This window comes from Liolophura sinensis, chromosome 7, assembly GCF_032854445.1.
Source record: "Liolophura sinensis isolate JHLJ2023 chromosome 7, CUHK_Ljap_v2, whole genome shotgun sequence".
In the NCBI taxonomy this organism is placed as follows: domain Eukaryota; kingdom Metazoa; phylum Mollusca; class Polyplacophora; order Chitonida; family Chitonidae; genus Liolophura; species Liolophura sinensis.
The window spans coordinates 28,015,657-28,038,821 of NC_088301.1; the positions used below are offsets into that span (position 1 = coordinate 28,015,657).

General features: G+C 39.7%; 1 protein-coding gene across 1 annotated transcript in view; it reads left to right on the forward strand.

The window, feature by feature from the left end:
• The window catches only part of LOC135471359 (arrestin domain-containing protein 3-like), a 38,676-nt gene extending 15,911 nt beyond the window's left edge, over positions 1–22,765 (forward strand). The window contains 8 exon segments of the mRNA XM_064750568.1: positions 12,856–12,986; positions 14,623–14,745; positions 15,118–15,299; positions 15,301–15,348; positions 16,695–16,874; positions 18,314–18,514; positions 19,642–19,753; positions 20,202–22,765. Of these exon segments, the coding sequence (XP_064606638.1) occupies positions 12,875–12,986; positions 14,623–14,745; positions 15,118–15,299; positions 15,301–15,348; positions 16,695–16,874; positions 18,314–18,514; positions 19,642–19,753; positions 20,202–21,064 (1,821 nt within the window). The 5' untranslated portion in view covers positions 12,856–12,874 and the 3' untranslated portion in view covers positions 21,065–22,765.
• Positions 22,766–23,165: the final 400 nt, after the last annotated feature.

Here is a 23,165-nt window from a genome sequence, read left to right on the forward strand (position 1 = left end):
AATTACACCATCGCCCCATCTATCCCATTAAAACAACTTCAGAAATCAATCTATGAATCAATCAGCCACAAAATCACTTCGATCAATTACCAAATCAGGTACGAAATCAAGCATAGAGCAGTTATTAAATCGGCCCGTTTATTTTTCATCTGGCATCTACACTGTTCTGGGTGCCTGTTTGGTATGGCTGTGAAACCCAAGGCTGTTAATAAAAACGACTTTTGTCCTGGTGAGCCCATAGACCGATACTGTCAGCCATTTAGTCCTGGCTGTATTTATTTCTAAATTTGGAAACCCATAAAACGCGTGGGCGGATGCGACAAGTGCAGGAGGCCAAAAACAGGCGGAGATAGCGGTACATAAATAGATACGCATACCGTAAAGCTTCTAAAATTTAAAACACGAAAATACCCCCTTTTTTTGGAAATGTTATTTTGATAAACTTTTAACAGACTTAATAATCCAACCATAAAGAATTATTTCCTTAAATTTCGAACATTATATACATTTTTGGGTTGCATTACATAACGGAAAATATCGAATAGCCAATATTACCGTAAATCTTTTAAGACTGGGACAATAAAATGTATATTAAGATGCCTTTGAACTAGCCATGTATGAAATTTGGATTTTGAAATGGAGTGCTTTAAATACCACTAAAGAAGTGGCCGTGATAGCTTCATATAGTGCAGGGTGTTCATAGAATGTACAGTATTGTCGGTACCTGACAGCAAGCTTTAGAAGACGCGTTTGAAATGGCAGAGTCTCAGAGACGGTTTATTATGATCAGTCGTCGATAGGTATGTACTATTCTCAGTGCTCACGTGGTCATGTTTCAGTAGGATAGCCCCGAAAATAAACTACATCGATATCGGTTTTGTTGCTGCCATTGACGATCTAGCTTTGAGTCTGTTTGAAGCTGCCGCAGTTGGCGTTCGCTGAATTAGTCGGTGCGCAGCTAACGTTGTCTGTGCTGGCTGTGTCGACGGGAAGTGGCCGGATCTATATCGGGGTAGCCATCTTTATAAATATGCCCCCAACCGGAAGTAGCCTCGCTCCATTGCTTGGGAAAATTACGTGTGTTCTAAACCGGTCTAATCTGGGCGAGTTGCGTACGTGTGGCGGAAAGCCGGTATGGAGGTTGGATCAAGGTGATGGTGGGGATATACTGAAACACTACGCTCCATATGGACCACCCGATAATTTTTGTCTTCTTTTATTTGTTTATTTATTTATTTGATCTTTGTTTGTATAGAGGATATAGGCCTACAAGGAGTGACCTATTATATCAGTTTTATTGAAAGAGGGGTGTAATTTTCGTTTGTTCCGAGCCTTTGGCGAGGAACAAAAGAAAATTACATCACGAGAGTGATAAATTTGATATAGTTGGTCACGTATTGCATATCCTATTTATCCCATAAACTATTTTGAACGGTTTTAGGTGGTTGATAGAGGCGACAACGTCTGTTTGTTTGGACAAGTATGTAAATGAGATGCGTACTGATATCGATATATGTGAAACGGTTGGAGCCGAACCACACATTTAACTAAATATATAATCTGTGATTTCTGTAAACAGAAAGCATAACACAGTCCTTTAGTGTGCTATAAGACGTCGAGCTTTAACTTTTCTTTGAAATATCAGCATTCATAACTGCTCATTTATCAAAACATTTGGGTCCAAACTGTGACCTAAATCTAGTTCATATCTCTATGACGTCACGCGATGACTTTCAGAGTGGGATGAGTGGAAATTTCGAAAATCATTCTGAACGAAATATGCAAATATCGGCTTTTAACGCGAAAAATTCGCCTCAAGACTTGTTTGCTGATCTTACTAACCATCATGGAACATAGAGAATGCAACAAAACAGCGTCTACGATGTTTCAAAGGGCTTGATTTTGGTTCTGTTTTGGACTGTTTGATGGTAGACGTGATGTGGAATCAAAGGGTCACTGTGACACCAATTATCGTGTGCGATGTGGCAAATACAATGGACTAGATCTAAGAATAATCTTGAGGTACATCAATTGCAGACCAGTTCATAAACACGAGACAACCCTTTGGTGCTCTATAATGTAGTAACTTAAGTTTGTAGGTTTTTAATTTCGTGAAAATCTGATACCGAAGCATGCTTGTGTCTTTGAGGGTTGAACTTGAGTTCATCGTTTGTGAGTACCGGTACCTTCTTTAGGCTTACAGCGTCAAGCGCTTCATTTCCTTTCACCAACCTTTGATGATATTTTTCACATTTCATGAAGATAAATTTTATCCCTATTCAATGTCCAAAAAACCCAACGGCAACAAACACTAGAAGTCCGGTATGCGGTTGTACTTTTTCATGAAGCTTGCCAATGAAAGTTCAGGTGACCAATCAAAAGTTCGGGTTATTTATATAATGCTTGTGATATTGAAAATTTACATCACTGTTGTTATATCACTGACACGTGCAAATTATGGGATAAAACGCCATTTACTGTTGAAGACGGCGGTCAGTCTTATTATTAATAGAGGCATGTCGGAATACCCGACATGGACCACCGACATTTGAAGCTTAAGTTATTGACGAACTTTCCATGTGCCACGTGTAGAGATATTCAAACCATGCATATATATTGATGGAAGACACGGGACCACGTTACGCAAGAACAAAATGTATTTATAATGGTACTACAGGTGAAGGAAACGGAATATACAAACCAGCACAGGCGCAAAAAAGAATGGTAACTTTGACATAGAGCAAATCACCTAACATGTTCGTCTCGGTGTCAGGACTTGGCGTGGCTGGCTGGAGTAACATGTCTCGTGTCTGTGACCTAGCTGTCTAGTGAGACAGCGCTGATAATCTACACTGCAACCAGCCTGCTGTACAAGGAGACTTTGTAATGCAAGAAAGGGACGTTGAAAGGGACGTTAAACCACAAGCAAATAAACAAACAATGGTGCTTTCAATATATGCATTTGACTTAATTAACATAGCTTAGTTTCCGCATGTGTGAATTCATTCAAGATAGTGTAGGTGTATCCTATACCCACATTGGAAAATACTTTTGTTGACTCATACCTTATTTTTTTTCTAGCAAAATCACGAATATCCCCATACCGTACAAACGTTCTACACGTCTATACACGTCTATACCAATGTCGTTTAAACCACCCTCTTAATATAAGGTCTCTTTTTCTTGATTATGTTCTTTAGAAAACAATTACACATGTTAGGACATAAGGAAAAAAAGTTAACTCGGCTTTAGCATATATATATATATAAGTTAAGTTATTGACGAACTTTCCATATATATATATATATATATATATATATATATATGTATATATATATATATATATATATATATATATATATATATATATATATATATATATATATATATATATATATATAGTGAGAGAGAGAGGGTTAAGTGTAAGGTTAAGTGTAAAACATAGCAATAATACCTGGAAGACAGGAAACGAACTTCCGGGGAACAAACCGTCTTTTACTAAGACGTAGAATATATTAATAATTTATCCCACATAATCGACTGGTTGTGAATTTCCGAGATTAAAAACATTCAGCAAAGACTATTAAGATTGTTTTCTGTCCCCTGCATTGTTTATGGTGACTAAATCATCGTGGGTATGATACTTCAGTGGCGGAAGCACTTTAGCGGCAAGGACTCGCCCTGTCACAGGAAGACACGGTATATTCACACGCACATATAATGATTCTTCTGAAAAATTCTTCATATGAAAAATTGTAAAAAGCACGACTTAAAAAACCGAAGCATACATATAATTAGCGGTACAAGGGGTGCAATTAAGTGCTTATGCTTCATGCTTGAGCGATGATCGGTTTCATTTAATCCCGGACAGACTGGATAGGTATAAACCATGTAGGCTATTAATTCCGAATACGATTTAAAACTGTAGCAGAAACACAAAGACAAGATACAACATAAAATTACTGATTGAAGTAATTTTTAAGTAATGTGTTAAAATATAGAATAAATCCGTGAAAATACTTAAATAATGTTCTTTCAAATTAATTTTGCATGTTTTACGAATTGATTTTTACGAAAACTTTGCCTGTTATGAGACCTGTTTCGGTCTTAGCAGTATGTCATATGTGAAGTTACTGCCTAATTCATCATGAAATACATTAATATATATTGAATTCCCGACACTAAATAACTATCTCGAGTTTGTTTGGACTTTTAACAAACGAGTCGTCCCCATCTGGTTTGGCACCTCAGTTGGGAGAGCGGTGGCGCTAGACAACAAAAGATACCAGTTCGAGTCTCACTCGAGCCATTATTTTCACTACATATACTTGTTTGTGTCGAAAATTGAATATATATATTGAGCCAATTTGCTTTATAGACGGTCATCCGTGGTGCTCTTGAGGAGAGCAAACCGGACAGAGCCAGGAGAAAACCACCGTCCTTTGGGAAGGTCTGCCAGCAGGAGGTTTTCCTCCGGGCTCCGCCCTGTTTCCTCCCACCATAATGCTGGCCGCCGTTGTATAAATGAAATATTCTTGAATGCGGCGTAAAACACCAATCATATAAATAAATGAATAAATGATTTAATTTGCATATGTGCAAGGTGCTGATATTCGTCTGGTGCCATTTGGGCTATGAAAAGAAAATTACATGTGATCTATATATTATTGTGCGAGTAAACGCACTAGTAATTGATGTGCAACTTTTTAGTCACGTGACCATACGCACCATCTCGATGTAACGTCTAAGCATGGTGTTTCTATTACGATATTTTCGCCGGTATGCAAGCGACTGGCAATATATATCAGCAGTGACATATGAACAATGCAACTTTAATGACGATTTCTGCTTATATTGGCTCAATACAATTGATTTTATGAAAGGTGGACAAATCGGTGCTGCTTTAGTAATGAATAATGATGTCTACACCGTGTTGGTGTTCAAGGTCTCGGTATGCAAATGTTCAAATACCCACACCTGTATAATGCCAGTGAAGTACAGCAGGCATAGTTGTCTCAAGTGCAATAAAGTAGTCTATCAAGTATGGGCCTACATTCGATTCTATACATATTCTTGAGCGTTTGTGCAACTGTTCATAAGCGCATGCGCCACGTGGATAAATGTAAGTCTCATACAGTGATGATTTAACATTGTCACATGGACTGATAGGCTATGTGTAGCTAACAGCGATGTCACCTGTGGGGCTCACGTTATCACATAGGCTATGAGTAACTAACAGCGATGTCACCTGTGGGGCTGGCTAACTGTATGCAGCTGTTCAAGTAACTCTCGTCACCTGCAGTGGAAAATGTGAGTACCGTCGCATGCAAGGCATCGATACAGAGAACATCTATAAATTTGATCGTGTCGCATCCAACCTGTCGCGGATTCGACGGTGGAATATTCCGGGCATTCCAGTTTCTTTAAACCATAAAACTGACTGCCAAGGTACACTAGTGGAAACTTCTTGCGAATGTCAGACGTTAAACCACAATCAATCAACCTACGTTGAAAATAACAGTACCTGCATGGTTGGGTCATATGACAGAAAAATTATTAAGTACGACGTTAAACCCTAAGCACTCGCACTCACTGAATTACTGGCTGTCCATGTTCCCTTGTATTTATGTGGGTTTTGCATGTTGCAGGAGTTTGAACTCAACATTCAATACTTCTGCATTTTCCTTTGTTCTCAGATACTCTTAAAACTGATTGGCCTTGTCGCAAAATCTACGTTTGTCAATGACATCATGCCTCTTCAATGTTCATATCAATCATGTCAGTGACCTGATTACAGTAACCTTGTGTTATACCTGATCCAATCATTGATCTTTCCTCATAAATATTCAATTATTCACCTGTAAAGCCCCTATTGATAACTTTTTCATACTTACCGCTACAAGTACACACACAACTGCCGTTCATTATTCGCTCACATCGTGTTGCAGTGTTCAAGGTGTAATACAATGGTCATTATACTGCATGTATCTTTACACGAACGAAGTGTTCAAATTTTGCTTATAATATCCCTCGATTATTTTTAGTCACTTGACGAATTGTATGCGTGATTCTCTGAATGCTTTGTTTATGCATTATAATTCATGTTTTGTTTTATACATTATAATTCATGCTTTGTTTTATACATTATAATTCATGCTTTGTTTTATACATTATAATTCATGCTTTGTTTTATACATTATAATTCATGCTTTGTTTTATACATTATAATTCATGCTTTGTTTTATACATTATAATTCATGCTTTCTTTTATACATTATAATTCATGTTTTGTTTTATACATTATAATTCATGCTTTGTTTTATACATTATAATTCATGTTTTGTTTTATACATTATAATTCATGCTTTCTTTTATACATTATAATTCATGCTTTGTTTTATACATTATAATTCATGCTTTCTTTTATACATTATAATTCATGCTTTGTTTTATACATTATAATTCATGTTTTGTTTTATACATTATAATTCATGCTTTCTTTTATACATTATAATTCATGCTTTAATTATATAACCACACGAATATGTAGGCGTCTATAAATATGTCATAGTTGTAGTGCATGGCATATCGCGAGTCGAATTGCGTTAATGGTGTTAATACAAGTATGTCAGATTATATAATCGCCTGATGTGTTAATGTATCGTATACTTCACTAACTTACACTAACATGTCATCCTTACAAGAACTGGCTTCTTCCTTCATTTAAATATGTGTATGTCGCGTTCAACAAAAATCCCCTCTCTCGAATACTCCAATTAGTTTCTATGGATCTTGTAGGATCAAAACATGGCCTGTTTACTCACTTTACATTATATTATGTACAATATGAGGCATTTAAAAATCTGTTGCAAAAACTAATGCATCGTGGGCTCAGATACACGTACTTGTGCACAAGATCATTGGTATGGCCGCATGAATTTAGCGTATGGCGGCTTATGTAACGTGTCGGTATATGTCTCATACGGTGACACATTTTTAGACTCAGTGACTCCAGAGAAGCGTGCTATATATCCACGCAATTGTCATGAGTGAAGAGCGAAATGAAGCAATCAGAAAAACAATTAGCAAAATTGCCACAATGGGTCACTGCCAATATGTAGATGACCACAATGACCATTGAAAACGCGAACTATCGCACGCAAAAGGGACTATGACACGAACATGAGTGAACACGAGATTAGCTTCTAATTACGTGTTACTTTTCGCACGTTGCACGTGTACAAGTGATACTTGATCCACACGCCAAGAGCTGACTTCATGTAATGGCACTTTCTTATTAGCAGGAGTTTGGACATGTCGGAACTGTCCATACTATCTTGAATTGCCTGAGGACGTCACTGGCCAGGTGTGTGGGCTTTTTTTTTAGCATAGTGACGATTGCCGCCAGTGTCAGTAACAGCTGTAAACTGTCAGTGTTACAATGTCAAGGGTATGCAAGGAATTATTGCTTCGCATTTTACTTCAAATAAACAAGTACGGAAACAAATCAAATTCAAACTGAATATTATTCTATTTAGCATGAATTTAGAGGCACAATCTTTGCCAGATAACAAAACGCACTATGAGCAGTTTTTGTGCACTATAACCATCCGCAAAAGTGAATTGCCTTTGGCACTAAACACTTCCCGGTTGTATTGTTGCGGTCTGCATTTGAGGCGTCACGTAGATAGACGGAGATTACCAACGAAAATGGGTTTTTTACTGCCTCCTATGTGAAAATGAAAACCCTACCAAATATGTGGTCACACGCTTGAACATTCGACGCATGTACCATTTATTAAGCAATGTTACGTTTGGAAATTGCCAATCAGTGTCGTTTAAATGTAACTGGAACAGCGTTCAGTTTAAATCATAATTCTAACCAACATTCCTACTTCCCCTACTATAGCAATATTTCTTTAGAAATATGATGGATCATTCAAATTGCATATAATTGTTACACAATTCAGTTCCAGTTTCAGTAACGTTTGACATGTGTGAATTCTTGGAAAAAACTTGGTGCAGCCTGTATTTAGGAGCCTTCTCCATCGTCCAAATTCTTTAGATCGTTTCGATGAATATATATTTCCAAAGAAGACAACAATTGCAGACCAGTACATTTCTGTCGTGCTTATGTAAAAACTCAGACGAGGTACGAGTCTGGATTATTCTTCAGAAGGGTCATGTCAGAACGTAGGTCAATCGACAATACAGATCTAGTTTTCTGTAGCGTGACAGCATTTAGACTAAATCAATAGAAACTTAAACTATGTTAAAAACCAGAAGGTAGGCGTTAACTTTCTGAAGGTATTCCTGGCAATATCTGATTTATTTTGACATTTGACTTCTTTTTTAAAATACGTCGGTCTGACAGAAACCTGCGGATGATCGTGGGTTTCCCCCTGGCTGTGCCCGGTTTCCTCCCACCATAATGCTGGCGGCCGTCGTATAAGTGAAATATTCTTGAGTACGGCGTGAAACACCAATCAAATAAATACACAGATTAAGCCTTCTATAGTAAACCGGGAGCAAATTTCATTGGGCCCTGCCCTTCACTCACTAATTGGTATACCGTTGTTTTGCGTACAAATTTCTGCTGCACTATTACGACGTGGATATGTGATCCATGCAGAGCCTTCGCGACTTATTATTATTATGATTTCACAGACTGACCATTCATTTATTCATTCCTTTATTCAGGAATCTGCGTGCACTGGCGCTTTGTCCTCGCCGAATCAGTTATACCTGTCGAGGCTGCCAGAGCAAGTCGGATAGTTTAGCACTGATTATATCATCGTCTGTGCCCTAAACGGTCACCGCTACCAGATCGATCGCTCTTCTGCATGGCGGCTGGCTTAGGGCGCATTGAGCGGAGATGTTAGCGTAAAGTAGGTCACTAGGTCAACAGATGGGGAGTCCAACAACAGAGTTATAGGTCAAGATCGACGCAGTATTGATCTGGAACAACTTCATCAATTTCCCTCCAAACCATTCTTTTGGCCGTCAAACACAGTCTCTCAAGACGTTACTCTATACACCAAAGCTCTCCCACAAGATGTTAGTCTGTACCCTACAACTGTTCCACAAGACGTTAGTCTATATTCCACAACTCTTCCACTAGACGTTAGTCCATACCCCACAACTCTCCCACAAGATGTTAGTCTATAGCCCACAAGTCTCCCACAAAACGTTAGTCTGTACCCTACAACTGTTCCACAAGACGTTAGTCTATATTCCACAACTTTTCCACAAGACGTTAGTCCATACCCCACAACTCTCCCACAAGATGTTAGTCTATAGCCCACAAGTCTCCCACAAAACGTTAGTCTGTATCCTACAACTGTTCCACAAGACGTTAGTCTATATTCCACAACTCTTCCACTAGACGTTAGTCCATACCCCACAACTCTCCCACAAGATGTTAGTCTATAGCCCACAAGTCTCCCACAAAACGTTAGTCTGTACCCTACAACTGTTCCACAAGACGTTAGTCTATATTCCACAACTCTTCCACTAGACGTTACTCTGTACCCCACAACACTTCCACGTTACTCTATACTTTAATGCTCTCACACAAGACGTTAGCCTACTCCCCATAAACATTCCCACAAGACGCCCATGTCCCACAGTTGGCCCACAAAGATATTAGTCAACATCCCACGGCTTTTCTACAAGACTATGCCTCAAAGCTCGCTCACAAGATGTTAATCTGTATCCCTTGACCGCACACCTGTCCCAAAAGACGTTAGGCTCTACCTCCCACCTCTCTCACAAGACGTTAGAAAAACTTCTCACACCTCTCACAAAACGTTAGACTATACCTCACACGCCTACCACAAGGCGTTAGACTATGCCTCTTACACCTCCCATAAGACGTTAGACTATAATTCGCACCTTTCCTACATTACGTAAAACTATGCCTCACACCTGTCCCATAAGACGTTAGACTACACTCACACCTCACCTACAAGACGCTTGGCTACACCTCACACCTCACCTACAAGACACTAGGATGTATCTCACACCTGTCCCACAAGACATTAGGCTATATCTCACACGTGTCCCACAAGACGCTAAGTTAGGCCTCAAACCTCTCCCACAAGACGTTAGTCAATGCCCCACACCTCTCCCACAAGACCTTAGTCAATGCCTCACAGTTGTCCCACAAAGACGTTAGTCAGCACCTCGCAGCTCTTTTTTTGAATAAAACTATACCCCAAAACTCTCCCACAAGACGTTAGACTGTACCATATATCTCTCACAAGACCTTAGTCAATGCCCCACACCCTCCTACAAGACGTTAGTGTATAGCTCACAGCTTCTCCCACAGCTCTCTCGCAAGACAGGTGTATCACGAGGCGACAGTCTATATCCTCAGATCTTTCACGAGACAACAGTCCATACCTTAAGCTCTCTCACGAGACGTCAGTCTATACCCTTCAGCCCAGCCACAAGATGGCAGTCTGTACCTCCCATTCTCTCATAAGACAACAATCTATATCCTTCAGCTTTCCCGCAGGACGATAGCCTTTACCTTCAGTTCTCTCTCAAGATGACATTCTATACTTTTAGCTCTCTGACAAGATGACACTCCATACACTTTCAGCTCTCCCCTAAGATGAGAATCTATACCACTCTGTTCTCTCACAAGACGGCAGTCTGTGCCTTCAGTTCTCTGACAAACGGCAGTCTATACTCTTTCTCACAAGACGAGAATCCATACCGTTCAGCTCTCACAAGACGACAGTCTATACCCTTCAGCTCTGTCACAAGCCGACAGTCTATACCTTTCAGCTCTGTCACAAGACGACAGTTAATACTTTTAGCTCTTTCACAAGACGACAGTATGTGTCCTCAGTTCTGTCACAAGAAGGCTGTCCGTACCTTCAGTTCTCTTACAAGACGAGAATCTATACCCTTCAGGTCTCCTACGACGGCAGTCTATACCATCAGATCTTTCACAAGATGGCAGTCTACACCTCCAGTTCACCCATAAGACAACTCTCTATACCTTCAAAATTGTTTTCAACCATCGAAGTACAGCAACTCGGTTGATCTTTTTAAATAATTTCAAAAATATTATTCAGTAAAATTCTCTGCAACTGAAGCTACGGGAATAGGGTAGTACAGCAGCATGTAGGTAAGTATACGTACAGGCAACGTGCATTGAAAACTTGAAGGAAACATACAGTACAATTCGACCTCAAGAGAAAAAACACCGTCTACTTTATTACCGCCGTGTGACAGTTTCTAAATATATGCCATTTGTCTGTAGAAGGCAATTGGTGGAAAATCTGACAATGACAAGACGTACATGTACATCTACAGACTGCAAAAAATAACATGTTCCAGTTTAAGTAGGCCTACATTGTCATTTTCTTTCGCTTCCGGGTTATTAGTAAAAGCCATTTCCTTTGTCTCAATCAATTGTCGACTGTGTGAACATTTACAGGGTTTCCTTTCAGCAATATATGCATCTTAATTCCTTGATATATGCAATTTATATTTAGAAGTTGGAACCTGTGGAATGCGCCACGATGTCAGTGGGTACGAGGCTAGGTGATATGATGATGGGAATAACATTCTGTAAGACAGGGCGGAAGTTGGAGGTCACGTGACCACTCTTTCATGTCGAAAACAAAATGGCCGCCCAATGTTAAAGCACTGGGGAGAAGGTCACTTTTTGCCACTTCACTAGCGACCAGTAAGGCCTAGTTGTACAAAATAACATAACGAAAGTTCTGCAGAAATACTCAGACTATCTGGAAAGCTGAAAATTATACAGTTTAACCAGAGGGGATAAAAGATCGCTGACAGCGATTCAAAAATAGGGAATTTCCTATGCAATAACATTGGGAAGACCGTTTTCTTCTCCCACGTTGTTTGGTACTAAGGAGATCACGTGGTCTCTAGCTTCCGATCCGTCTTACAGAATATTTGATGTTTGCGCGAGGATAAAGAGAGACATTTTTTTAAAATACCGATTGCAAGTAAAAAATATTGAATGCAAATAAAAAGACAGCATAAGACCTCATAAGCTTGTTTCCAAATTGGTTTTTGGAGGGGTGTGGGGGAGGATGGGGCGGGGTTACCTTCGTACATGTATGTGCACGTCATGTGACGTCACAGTACCTTTACTCCAGTCAGAAATTCAGATCTCGTTGCTTCATTATGATTGGCCTGTAACTCGCATCCAGTGGTATACCCGTCCGTGACATGTGAAAATGTAAATGTATATCCAAAAAGAGGATCAGTTGACAAAAAAACGGATTTCCGCGTTACTCACGTGTAATAAAATAACGTATTCTTTATTTGTACAGTACAGTGGTAATGAGTTCCTATCCAGTTCCCCGATGCCAGCTCCCTTCCATTTGACGCCTATTTTTGCTATTACCCTTGATTTCTCTATTTTTATAAGATGCTTACAAATATATGGCCAACACATTAAAAGAAATATTCTTGTATATATTTATGGGCTTCCCACCCACCAGAAACTCGTGGAGACTCTCCCCGAAAACAACACAAGTCTGGCGATACACTTTGATCTCACCAATAAGCTATGCAGTGGAGCGAAATGTGATTTTGTATGGCTGATGTGGACTACTAGGATATCCACTGCTCTCAGCAAGCCTCATAGTTTGTCGCGTATCTTTCTAATTCGTTGTGTTTCGCAGAAAATGGTGTACAGTCACTCAAACACTGTATTTATTATTCCCATCGAAGCAAATTAACAATTGGATTAGAATTCATCTTGCAAATCTTAGGTCGTGTCCCTCGACAGGGGAAGAATTTTTGAAGAAGTTGCTAACTTAAGTAAATTAATATTGTATTAATATGTGTATATGTTTGTTTCAGGCAAGGCCGGAAGTGAAGCATGGATTACATTAAAAAGTTTGACCTGGAATTAGATAAGGATGTGATCTATGCTGGTGAAAAATTGACTGGACAAGTAGTAGTGGAGAATATAGAAAATATTAAAGTACAAGGTCAGTATTCTTTATATTCGATCGATTCTGCAAAACAGTTTGAGTCTGAAGTTTTGAATTGAAAAATATTTTTATATTTTTTTCATGTAAAACTTACATGAAGATGAGATGAAAGAGTTTGTAAAGTTAGTCATATATATATGGTCTTAAATATTTTGTATTTTTCTTTAATGAAACAATATAAAGCAAATACCCACGATACAAAAATATTTTCAAATACCCTTTTCTCCTGAAAGGAAAAAAAATATATCAAAAACCATATCTGCAAACAACTTTTTACGCTGTTTCATCTGATATTTAGATCATTTTCATGTTTTAACTTAGACTTTGTAATCAATTTAGCAGTCAGTTAACCATTGTTCGAAATGGCCAATCGGTTAATGATACAATCCGGGCTACCCCTCAATCATCATTCAATATTTAACAGTTTATACGGGGCTTCCTAGGTTAACTGAACCAAGTAATCAGTTAATCAACTTGGTGATGGTTCTTATCGGTCTTTTCATGACCCAGGAGTGGAGAATAGGTGATTATTGAGTTTAGCATAAAATTTCAGAGTGTTTAAAGTACATGCACCAATAACGTAATAACAAATAATATATAGGTATTTTGGAAGAAGGGTGGAGAAAACCTAAGCCTAAGCCCTAAGCTCTGATGTACTAGGTAACTCTATAAATCACCCTTTAATATGGAATTCTTATGACACTAAAGGATACGCCATTTGAGGGAAACCAGAAACACAATGTCGCGTCTCTAGCACCCCACGCTCATATGGCTGAACGTTCGGGAGGGTAGGTGCTCCGTCTGCCCCACGAAGAATGTAGAAATGGAAGGGAACGATATATAGGTTGCAAACGTGATGAAGCATTTGCGATAACTTATTATTTACCGTAACTCATTTTAGGTCACAAATAATAATGTTTTGGGGTTTCATCAAGCAATCAGTGATAAACATTAGCGGGCAACCATCCAACCGAAAAATGAACCACACACAAATCATCACCTACTCAAACAAAAGATCAGCCACTCACAAACGACCAATCCCACAATTGATCATTCGCACACACAAACGACCAACCACTCATACCAACACTCAGCCACTCACACCAACACTCAACCACTCACACAAATGATCAACCACTCACACAAATGATCAACAACTCACACACACGTTCAACCACTGACATACACGTTCAACCACTGACACACTCGTTCAACCACTCACACACACGTTCAACCATTTACACAAATAATCTACGATTCACAAGTCCAACCGCGATAGCAAAAAAAAAAAAACGACAAGCCACTCGCACAAACCACAAGCTACTCACACAAATGATCATTTATATACACAAACGATCAACCACTCACACAAACAATCAACCACACAAAAGTCCAACCGCTCACACAAACAACCTGTCAAAACAGAACGACCCACTATACAATTAAGTACAGGCTAATAACCAATGAGACAAACAACAGGCATTACTGGCTTCCAGCGTTTACCATTACCTGGCCAATCAGCGGGTCACTTTATAACCCCAGTATCCCTCCTTTCCCCTTCCCGCACACAACACCACCTCCTTCTAGCAACTCAATCAGTCAATCAGTTAACCATCCCATATGTTGACTTCAGGGATACGGATTTTCCTGAGGGGGAAGGCGCACACGGAATGGAAGATTACACGCGCTGGAGAGAGGAGAACTGTGAAAGAAGACGAATATTATATTGACGATAAGAAAGTTGTTTGGGGAAAAGGTAAAAGGTCTATTCGTTGGCAACTATATGGCAGGAGTGCCCAGTGTCTGTTTTTCCATGTTCCACAGCGGTAGTTAACGTATCAGATATTATTAGACAGCCAGGTAGGATATCTTCCTTCGTATTATGTATTCATACAGAAGGAGTTTCTTTTCGCTGCAGTATGAGACATGTTCACTGAAATATTCATCTGGAAATTTTACTAAAAAGATCACATTTCATATTCATGGGTTTTTAAAAAAGTGAGCAACAAAAATCAGTTTAAGTTGGTTATGATTGTCTTGTATGTTCGACATAATGATCTTGCGAGGGCATACCGTATAGCTGAGGTAATTGAGACCGCTCAACTTTAGTAATCTTCTTCTCTATCAGACAAGAACGAGGAAGGTCCAGTGCCCATCTTACCAAGGGGAGTTCACCGATTACCAGTCGTTTTCCAGATCCCAGAGAGCGCGATCCCCTGCTCCTTCGAGAGTAAGATCGGCCGTATACGCTACTATTTACGGATCATCCTGGATATCCCGTATGCCTCTCCTCCACAGGGTCTCAAGTACTTTCACCCTCATTGGCCCGCACATCGACTGTATGGATGAGCGCTATTTGGTGAGCAAGCACAGTCTAGATTGATGATAAATGATGGATTTGTCTCAATTTGAAAAATGCGTGATCCGTTTGCGTTGTTTCCGTGTAATTTCAGCATTTTGAGAAATTCTAAACAGTGACGTCCAATAATTAACAATTCACATCACATTCACATTCTTTTTTCACCTACTTCTGCTTAAGCTATGATGCTAAACTGGCGTAAAAGTTTGCTACTATTGTATGTATTTACATGAAGGGTTATAATATACATAAAACACCTATGAGGGGAAATGACAAGATGTCGGATTTCTCTGGTTATATACGTGTGACTACACTGTTGAAATTCCCAGAAAAAGTTCCGTGATTGCTGTATATCTTTACACATATTGTGTAAATGTTTGCCTTTTACTTGAAGTGGTAATCATTTACATTTCGATAGTAACAGTCAGTAAAGCAGTACATTTTCAGGCACGGGTATATCGCATTCTACAATTAGCTGAACGGTTACATTTAGCCATGTTTTTTTATTTAAATTATGTGCATTAAATCGCTGTATTCTTAAAGCAAATAGGGCTACAAGTCTACTGCAGCATGTATGAATGAGGACTACAAATCTAGGCTGTATCTTTTTGAGTAAACGTTTCAGTAAAAGTTTACTCATGACCGGTATAGGTTTACCAAACTGTTTGTCAACTATCACATTGTCGTCTCTGCTGTGGTTTTACCATCCTTGTTGTAGTCTTTGATATGACATTTGTTTAATGTTCGCACTGTTCTACACAAGTTCCGAAAAATTTTGGTTCAATTAACGTTGACCTTCTGGAATACACAAGATTTTTTCTGACAACGACATCTTGGACAGTTTAAGTAAACCGGACAGGTTCCTAGACATCTTGTTTATCGCCTTCAGACAGGTTAAAGATGTGGCTTATCAAAGATTTCTTTCCACCAATGGGTGATAGACAACCGGTTGGCAACACTAGACGAAACCATCATTTTTGGCAAAGTACTTGGCAAACTGTTCAACTTCCCTATACAGAGCCTTCTAAAACTAGTATCTGGTCTTGCCTCGTTCCTGACAACGCGTATTGAGAGCAGCGACCTTGAGAACCCTGTGGACAGTTGACCTTTGCGTGCTTTCGTGCCGATTCGTTTTTCTTGCAAATTAATTGACAACTGCCCATATTGTTACCAGAAGACATTAACTCGTGATATTCCGTGCTTTAGACGTAGCTGTAGTTTCTTTCATAACCATCGCCACACTAAAGAAAATGAACAGCGCGTATTCTCCTATAACCTTGTGTGTGGATCTTTTCAGGATATAGTAATCTATAACTATATAATGACTACGGTTATTTTCATTCCAGACCCCATGTCACTTCGAGGACAAGAAAAGGGTGTGTTGTTTGTGTTGTGCCAAGGGCCCAGTGACTGTTCAGACGACGTTAGCACGATCCGCGTACTGCTGCGGTGAAAACATCAAGCTCAAGGCTGAAGTCCAGAATGGTAGTGACCAAAGTGTCTGGTTGATTTTTAGACTGATGCAGGTAAATTGGGTAGAGGAATTTTTTTACGTCTTAACAGTTACCAATTGACGAGAATGTAAAATAAATTGGACCTTTTAAAAAGTTTTGTTATGGGAACCGTTTGTAAATTAGTTGAAGATTTCTGCATGCATACGTTCAGATGAGGCCATGCACATTGTCCGTCATGTGATGAACATGGAACACGTTTATCTCAGTCGTTTTGTCTCAGTCATCCTGCCCCAAATCGTCCGAAACTAGTTCGAATGAAGGGCGAAAACGAACCAGATTCTTTGTATAGTGTGACCTGAAAACATATTGTAGTGTGATGTTACACCTGTATAGTTGGGGCCTCCGTGGCTCAGTCGGTTAGCCGCGCTAGCGCAGCGTAATGACCCAGGGGCCTCTCACCAATGCGGTCGCTGTGAGTTCAAGTCCAGTTAATGCTGGCTTCCTCTCCGACCTTAAGTGAGAAGGTCTGGCAGCAACCTGCGGATGGTCATAATGCTGGCCGCCATCGTATAAGTGAAATATTCTTGAGTACAGCGTAAAACACCAATCAAATAAATAAATAAAAAACCTGTATAGTTTTTCCAAATTTGCACTTCATTCGTTTCGCAATCCAATCTTGACCTGTCAATCTGATTATATTATAACTTGGTGATTTTGCTATAGGGGACTAATAGAAATTGGTTACATAGAAATATTAGGTTATATGTTACCCATATACATTTTGGGTTGGTTTGGGCGCACTATGGGTTGGTTTGGGTGCAATAAAAAATGCAGTAGTGTGAGGTCATATTGCATAAATAAAATGAGATCGTCACGATGATTTTGTTGTACTGCTTTGACGTTGAATCAATTTATTCAAAAATTTTAAGTTGAATTCTTAAAGTTGAAGCTGTAGGACCATATGAAGTATTATATGACAGACTGTAATCACCTACGTTCAAATGATAATTTTTACATTTACTTAGATATAGTACTTTGAGTGAGTTAGTAAGTGCTTGGGGTTTTAACGTCGTACTTAACAATTTTTCAGTCATATGACGAGGAAGGAATCGTTAGAGTGCATGTAATGTGCCTCCTTGCTGCAGGACGATTTTCCATCGCTCTTTTATCTAGCGCTGCTTCAATTAGACGCCTTACCGAAGGCAAGTAAGGCGCCCAGCCAGAGCCATTATACTGATACGGGTCAACCCGTCCTTGCACTATCCCCTTTTTGCTGAACGCTAAGCGAGGAAGTTACAACTTCCTCTTTCAAGGTTACAGGTGTGACTCGATCCAAGATTGACCCTGAATCTACCGCTCTCGATGCGGACGCTCTACCAGCTGTGCTATCGGGGCTGGTATAGTACTTTGAAAATTGGCTTTACATTCACACGTATATAATGGTTGTAGTACCAAGGAAACGGCCTATAATTGTAGACCAAACTGTGAATTTCCACATTTTCGCATTTCAGTACGTGGAGTATTTCATTAACAAAGGAGTGTTAGGGTTAACAAAGGAGTTGTCCCACAAGGTGTGGGAATACCAGGGAGAGACCGTCAGTCCGCACACTACTGTTGACTTTGATGACCTTCAAGAACACCTGCAGGTACCCGTCATGCCACCGACACTGTTGGATGTCTGCAGTCTTATCAACATATATTATGTTTTGAAGGTAAATCTCGAAGATTTCATAATGGGTATAACCTTGGTAATTTCCTGCACTCTTGCTCGGTTTAACGGAATATATGTTATGTTATATACTAGTTAGCCCGGTGTCTAACTGCGGTAAACTGGCAGGAGGCCGAGTTTCAGTGATTTTGTATGCACACTTGTCCACTATCACAATGTCGTCGTTACCGTTGTTGTACTCGTCATGGTATGAACTTTTATATCGGTATTCTATCACTGGGCGACGTTAAGACGTTAAATATCCAGTAAACTGTCTGCTCCACGGCGGACATCATTATTTTCTACCACACGGGCATTGCATTTAGCGATCTATGAGACCCTAAATGTTTAGATGGGAACTTAATCCACAAAATAAGTTTCGACGAAACCGAAATTTTAAACGTCATTCTATGATTTTTACATATGGATCAGTATATAAATTAAGATTGTCAACTACTAAGTCTCCCGTGACAATATGCTATTTTTATACTACAGTTTTAACTACATAGAATCCATTGTTGAATGGATACCTCGTTGCATCCATGTTCAAAGAGTCTAAAAATACCAGTAGTCATCTGTAGTAAAGGTATATGGTGTTACCGGGGTACTCCAATTACCGCCACCAATAAAACAACTTAGAAGTAAAAACTAATTGCGTTAAACAACTATCAAATAAATGAATAAATAAGTAAATAAATAAATAGAAAAAAAAGTAATCCTAAGCTGAGATATTTTATTTCACTATTGTTGTGAACGTTTCTGCTTGATTCTTCCCATTGGCATTATTTTCGTAACAGAAGATTGGTAATTAAGATAACAAGCTTGAATTCAGCTCTCGCTAATCATATTTTACTCTTCGCTTGAAATTAGGACCTTACCGTGCTTATAGTGTGTTACAGATTGCGTAACAGATTAAAAGTAGTAGGTCTGTGGTTAGTAAATACTTGTAATTCTTTCTGACAGGACCACTCCTTTCTGGCCCAAGTCGCTTATAACAAAGTAAATCTATATCCGCACTTCATCCGAACTTCATTCGAACTGTCTGGTATAGAGACGGCCATGTATTAGGGTATAATACCAAAGACACATTCCAAACCAAATTAAACAAAAAAAGATATTTTTATCCGATAGGTGAGCTTGGGAATGGAAAAATCTGGAGAAGATTTGGAGATAGATCATCCTATAACAGTAGCCACAGTTCCATTCCGGATACCCAATTCCCCCTCACCGGAGCTCCATTACGGTAAGAAACGTCATTTGAGTGCAAGGACGCAGGCAGCATTTTGTCATCAGAGACAGAAGTTGTGATTCTATCTTACAAAAGTGATATTAATAGAATAGGCGTTCAACTTGGTGACACACCTAGCCTAATCTGAACCCATCCGCCATTTATCCAATCGAATTTTGGTTCGTAAAGTTCATTTAGTGGTGTTTTGAAACAACGCTTTTGATTGGTACTTAGGTCAGAACTGTTCCTAATACGCTAGATGTATTTGATTTGCCATCCATGGCGTATATTTCATAAGGTTAATGTATGTTTCAGAATTGTTTTTCTCGCTAAATTTAAAGATATGTGAATGATTACATACTTTTCCCACTTGCATTATTCATTCGAATAAAAAGTTATATTTTATGGGAAACCAAATGTAAATATGAAATATGAATGTGTTTTGATCTCTTTTCAATGCCAGAGTGTGCTGCTGACAATGTGGAGGGAGGTATTTACATCAGCCCCGAATTCCAGTTTGGCCAAGTGTACATGGGAGATAACAACGACGACGTGGATGAGACGGTGCTCTATCGGCCCGTGTACGTTTGCGTGCCTCACGATAAAATCAACGTGTCCAACACCAACAACGCTGGCAAGGCCGGGTCTGAAAGAGGCAACGGTGACAGGTCACACCAGAGCGACAGCAACGGGGATTCGGATTACCCGCGTCGTGGACAGGAGCTCCGTGCGGCGGAACCTGACGACGCTGAGGACGTGGAGCCCGAGAAGCAAAGGTTGTTACAACCACTGATGACCGGAAGCTCTGTGCAGCCTGAGGACATGGCCATCGAAGAGGTTGTTTCAGAAGATGAGGATGTGGAAAAACCGGCCTCTTCCTCAATGACAAAGACAAAGACTGTGGTAGTGGACAGTCCTGACTCATCCTCAGTTGTTACAACAAAGTCTGTTAGAAACACAGCAGACAGTCACTCCGACAGTTCGTTCGTTGTGGACAAGTCCACTAGTATCACGGACGCTAACGTGAAGGTGGAACAATGCAAAGTGGAGTGTAAACTGCAAAGTAGTCAAAGGGTGGAAACGGTTATCGAAGAGACAGTCGAAAGGTGTAGGAAAGTTTCTCCCGCCGACGACATCGCGACCGCGGCGGAACACGTGGACACAATCGTAGAGGAACACGTTCAAACTTTCTCCACCACGGTTGTGGAAAGAATTTCCGAAAAACAACTCAGTAGTGCGAATGAGGAATTTAAACAAACTGTTGTGAGTAGGTCCATAGAAACGTCGGAACCCAATGCCTCCTCTACCAAGACTACGAGCGTTTAACTATTCTCATCAGAGTAAGTGTTGTTTATTGTAATGCCAGAAGTGGTATCGGATTCGGACGCTTCGTTTCACCATGCATGGTTCGAGGAAATGCATCAGTAATTGTGCGTTTATCCAGAACTTGGGAAACTGTACCCTATCATGCCGCATGTGTCCATCGGAAACTGGAATGGTTATGCTGCGTTGATACAAAATTTGATAATGTTACCAGACATTGCAGGGCGCGCTTATGGCACGTATAAAAATTGAGTTATAATATTGTGTTTATCCAATATATTTTCGCGTGGGAACAATACAGTTATGTTTAGCGTTTTGGACCATTTTCTAGCAAATCCGGTAGATTGGTGCGTCATCATTTTGTTGGATGCTAAATTTGTGAAATTCCCATTGCTGTCTTTCGCATAGATTTTTACGAGTTCCTGGGCGATTAATACCGCGATATGCCATCCCTCATTAAGCAGAACTGTTACCATTTTCCGTAAGGTACATCTAGGGTGAGAGAACAATACCATATATAGTTAATTCTCGTGTCAGGGAAACCCAATGTCTGTAGGACTGCAACAGTTATATATTTGTCCAATGTGGGTAGAGGATTCATCTTGGTTCGTGCCACCGGGGCCGAGCCAGCCCTGAATATAATAACGCTTTGCTCGTTTGCCATGACGTATTCAACTGCAGTGTGAATTTGATACTTCAGCACCTCGATAAGTGCGTACGTTTTGTGCAATGTAAAGCGAACTGATGCCGGGGAATACTGTTGCGGCAATACTGCTCGAAACCAATGCTGTGACGTCCTGAACATTGGTACCATGTTGATTCAACACAAAGGAAAATCAATCACAATGCTCTGTTCAGTTGATAATTATGTTTGTGACAGAGATATTTTTAAGACGGTGTTCCTATATGTGATTTAGGGGAAACTGAAACAAGATCCAGACGTCTAGGCACGTGTGCTTCTAAGATCTACATCAAATTGATCAGAGACGCGGTTTAATAATCACACAGTTCATCCCAAAAATTTGGCGGAAGGTCATCTATCCATTCTTGTGAAGTTTGGGTGGCGTTTACCTGGTATAAACAAACGAACCAAAGTTTTTCACATTGTCTATCCAGCGAACAAGGTGCAGTTTTGGGTGTGACTAATCTGGAGGATAAACTGAAGTTTGTTTATCTGATGAACAGCCCGCACCTTAGATGTCTTTGATGGAAAAGCCAAACTGCAGTTCGGATATTATTAATCTGGCGGGCAACACCTAGCTGGATGCGAGTCAAATGGCTAACGAACTACAATTGTCCAAACTCCGTTCGGACTTCAGTCACCTGGCAAGCAGTTCTGTTTACATGCGACTAATCTGTCAAGCTCACTGTTATTTGAATATTAAATGTTTGGCTTATTGGCCTACAGCTCTTTATTTAGAAAACTGGAACTCTGTGACAAAGTGGATACAGTAGAAACTTATCATGGTACAGCATCACTAGCATTTTCAACCAGGGATTCCATGAGCTGATGGTTAATACACATGTATTATATAGATGCGACAATGTTATAGTTCTATAAGCTCAATTACACTATATAATCGTCTTCATTCCTTTCACATTTTATTCATGGTTTTGTCTGTGATCTTCTATAGCTCAAATTGAAGTCTCGATCGGCACGAACTCTGAAGATGACTAAATTTTGTGGTTTACCAGCAGACAGTGTAGGGGGAGGGGAAGGGGGAGTTAAATCTTGCACAATGCAAGCCCTTGAACTACAAGTATCGGCCGTAATAATGATTGCATGAAGCTGTACGTTCAAGAGGGTGACGCAAAGGGCTCACGGCATTCTTTATGCACATAATGCAGAGAAACGGCCTACTGCAGCTTTGGCTAGCGTTCAAATCGTAAAGCACGCTATTGCCGAATATTCTTGGATGGATTATAAGCTTACAATAATGTACAATGGGCCTTAAAGCATGTACAACTCATCATCAGTTTATCAGCTCTCATCAGTCACGTATTGTTTTCAGAAAAAGAGCATAACTTTTCTTGTAAGAGTATAGACGTAAATTCATTTTCAGTTACAAGTTTTTCCTGTAGGCATCTTTTAGACAAACTTACA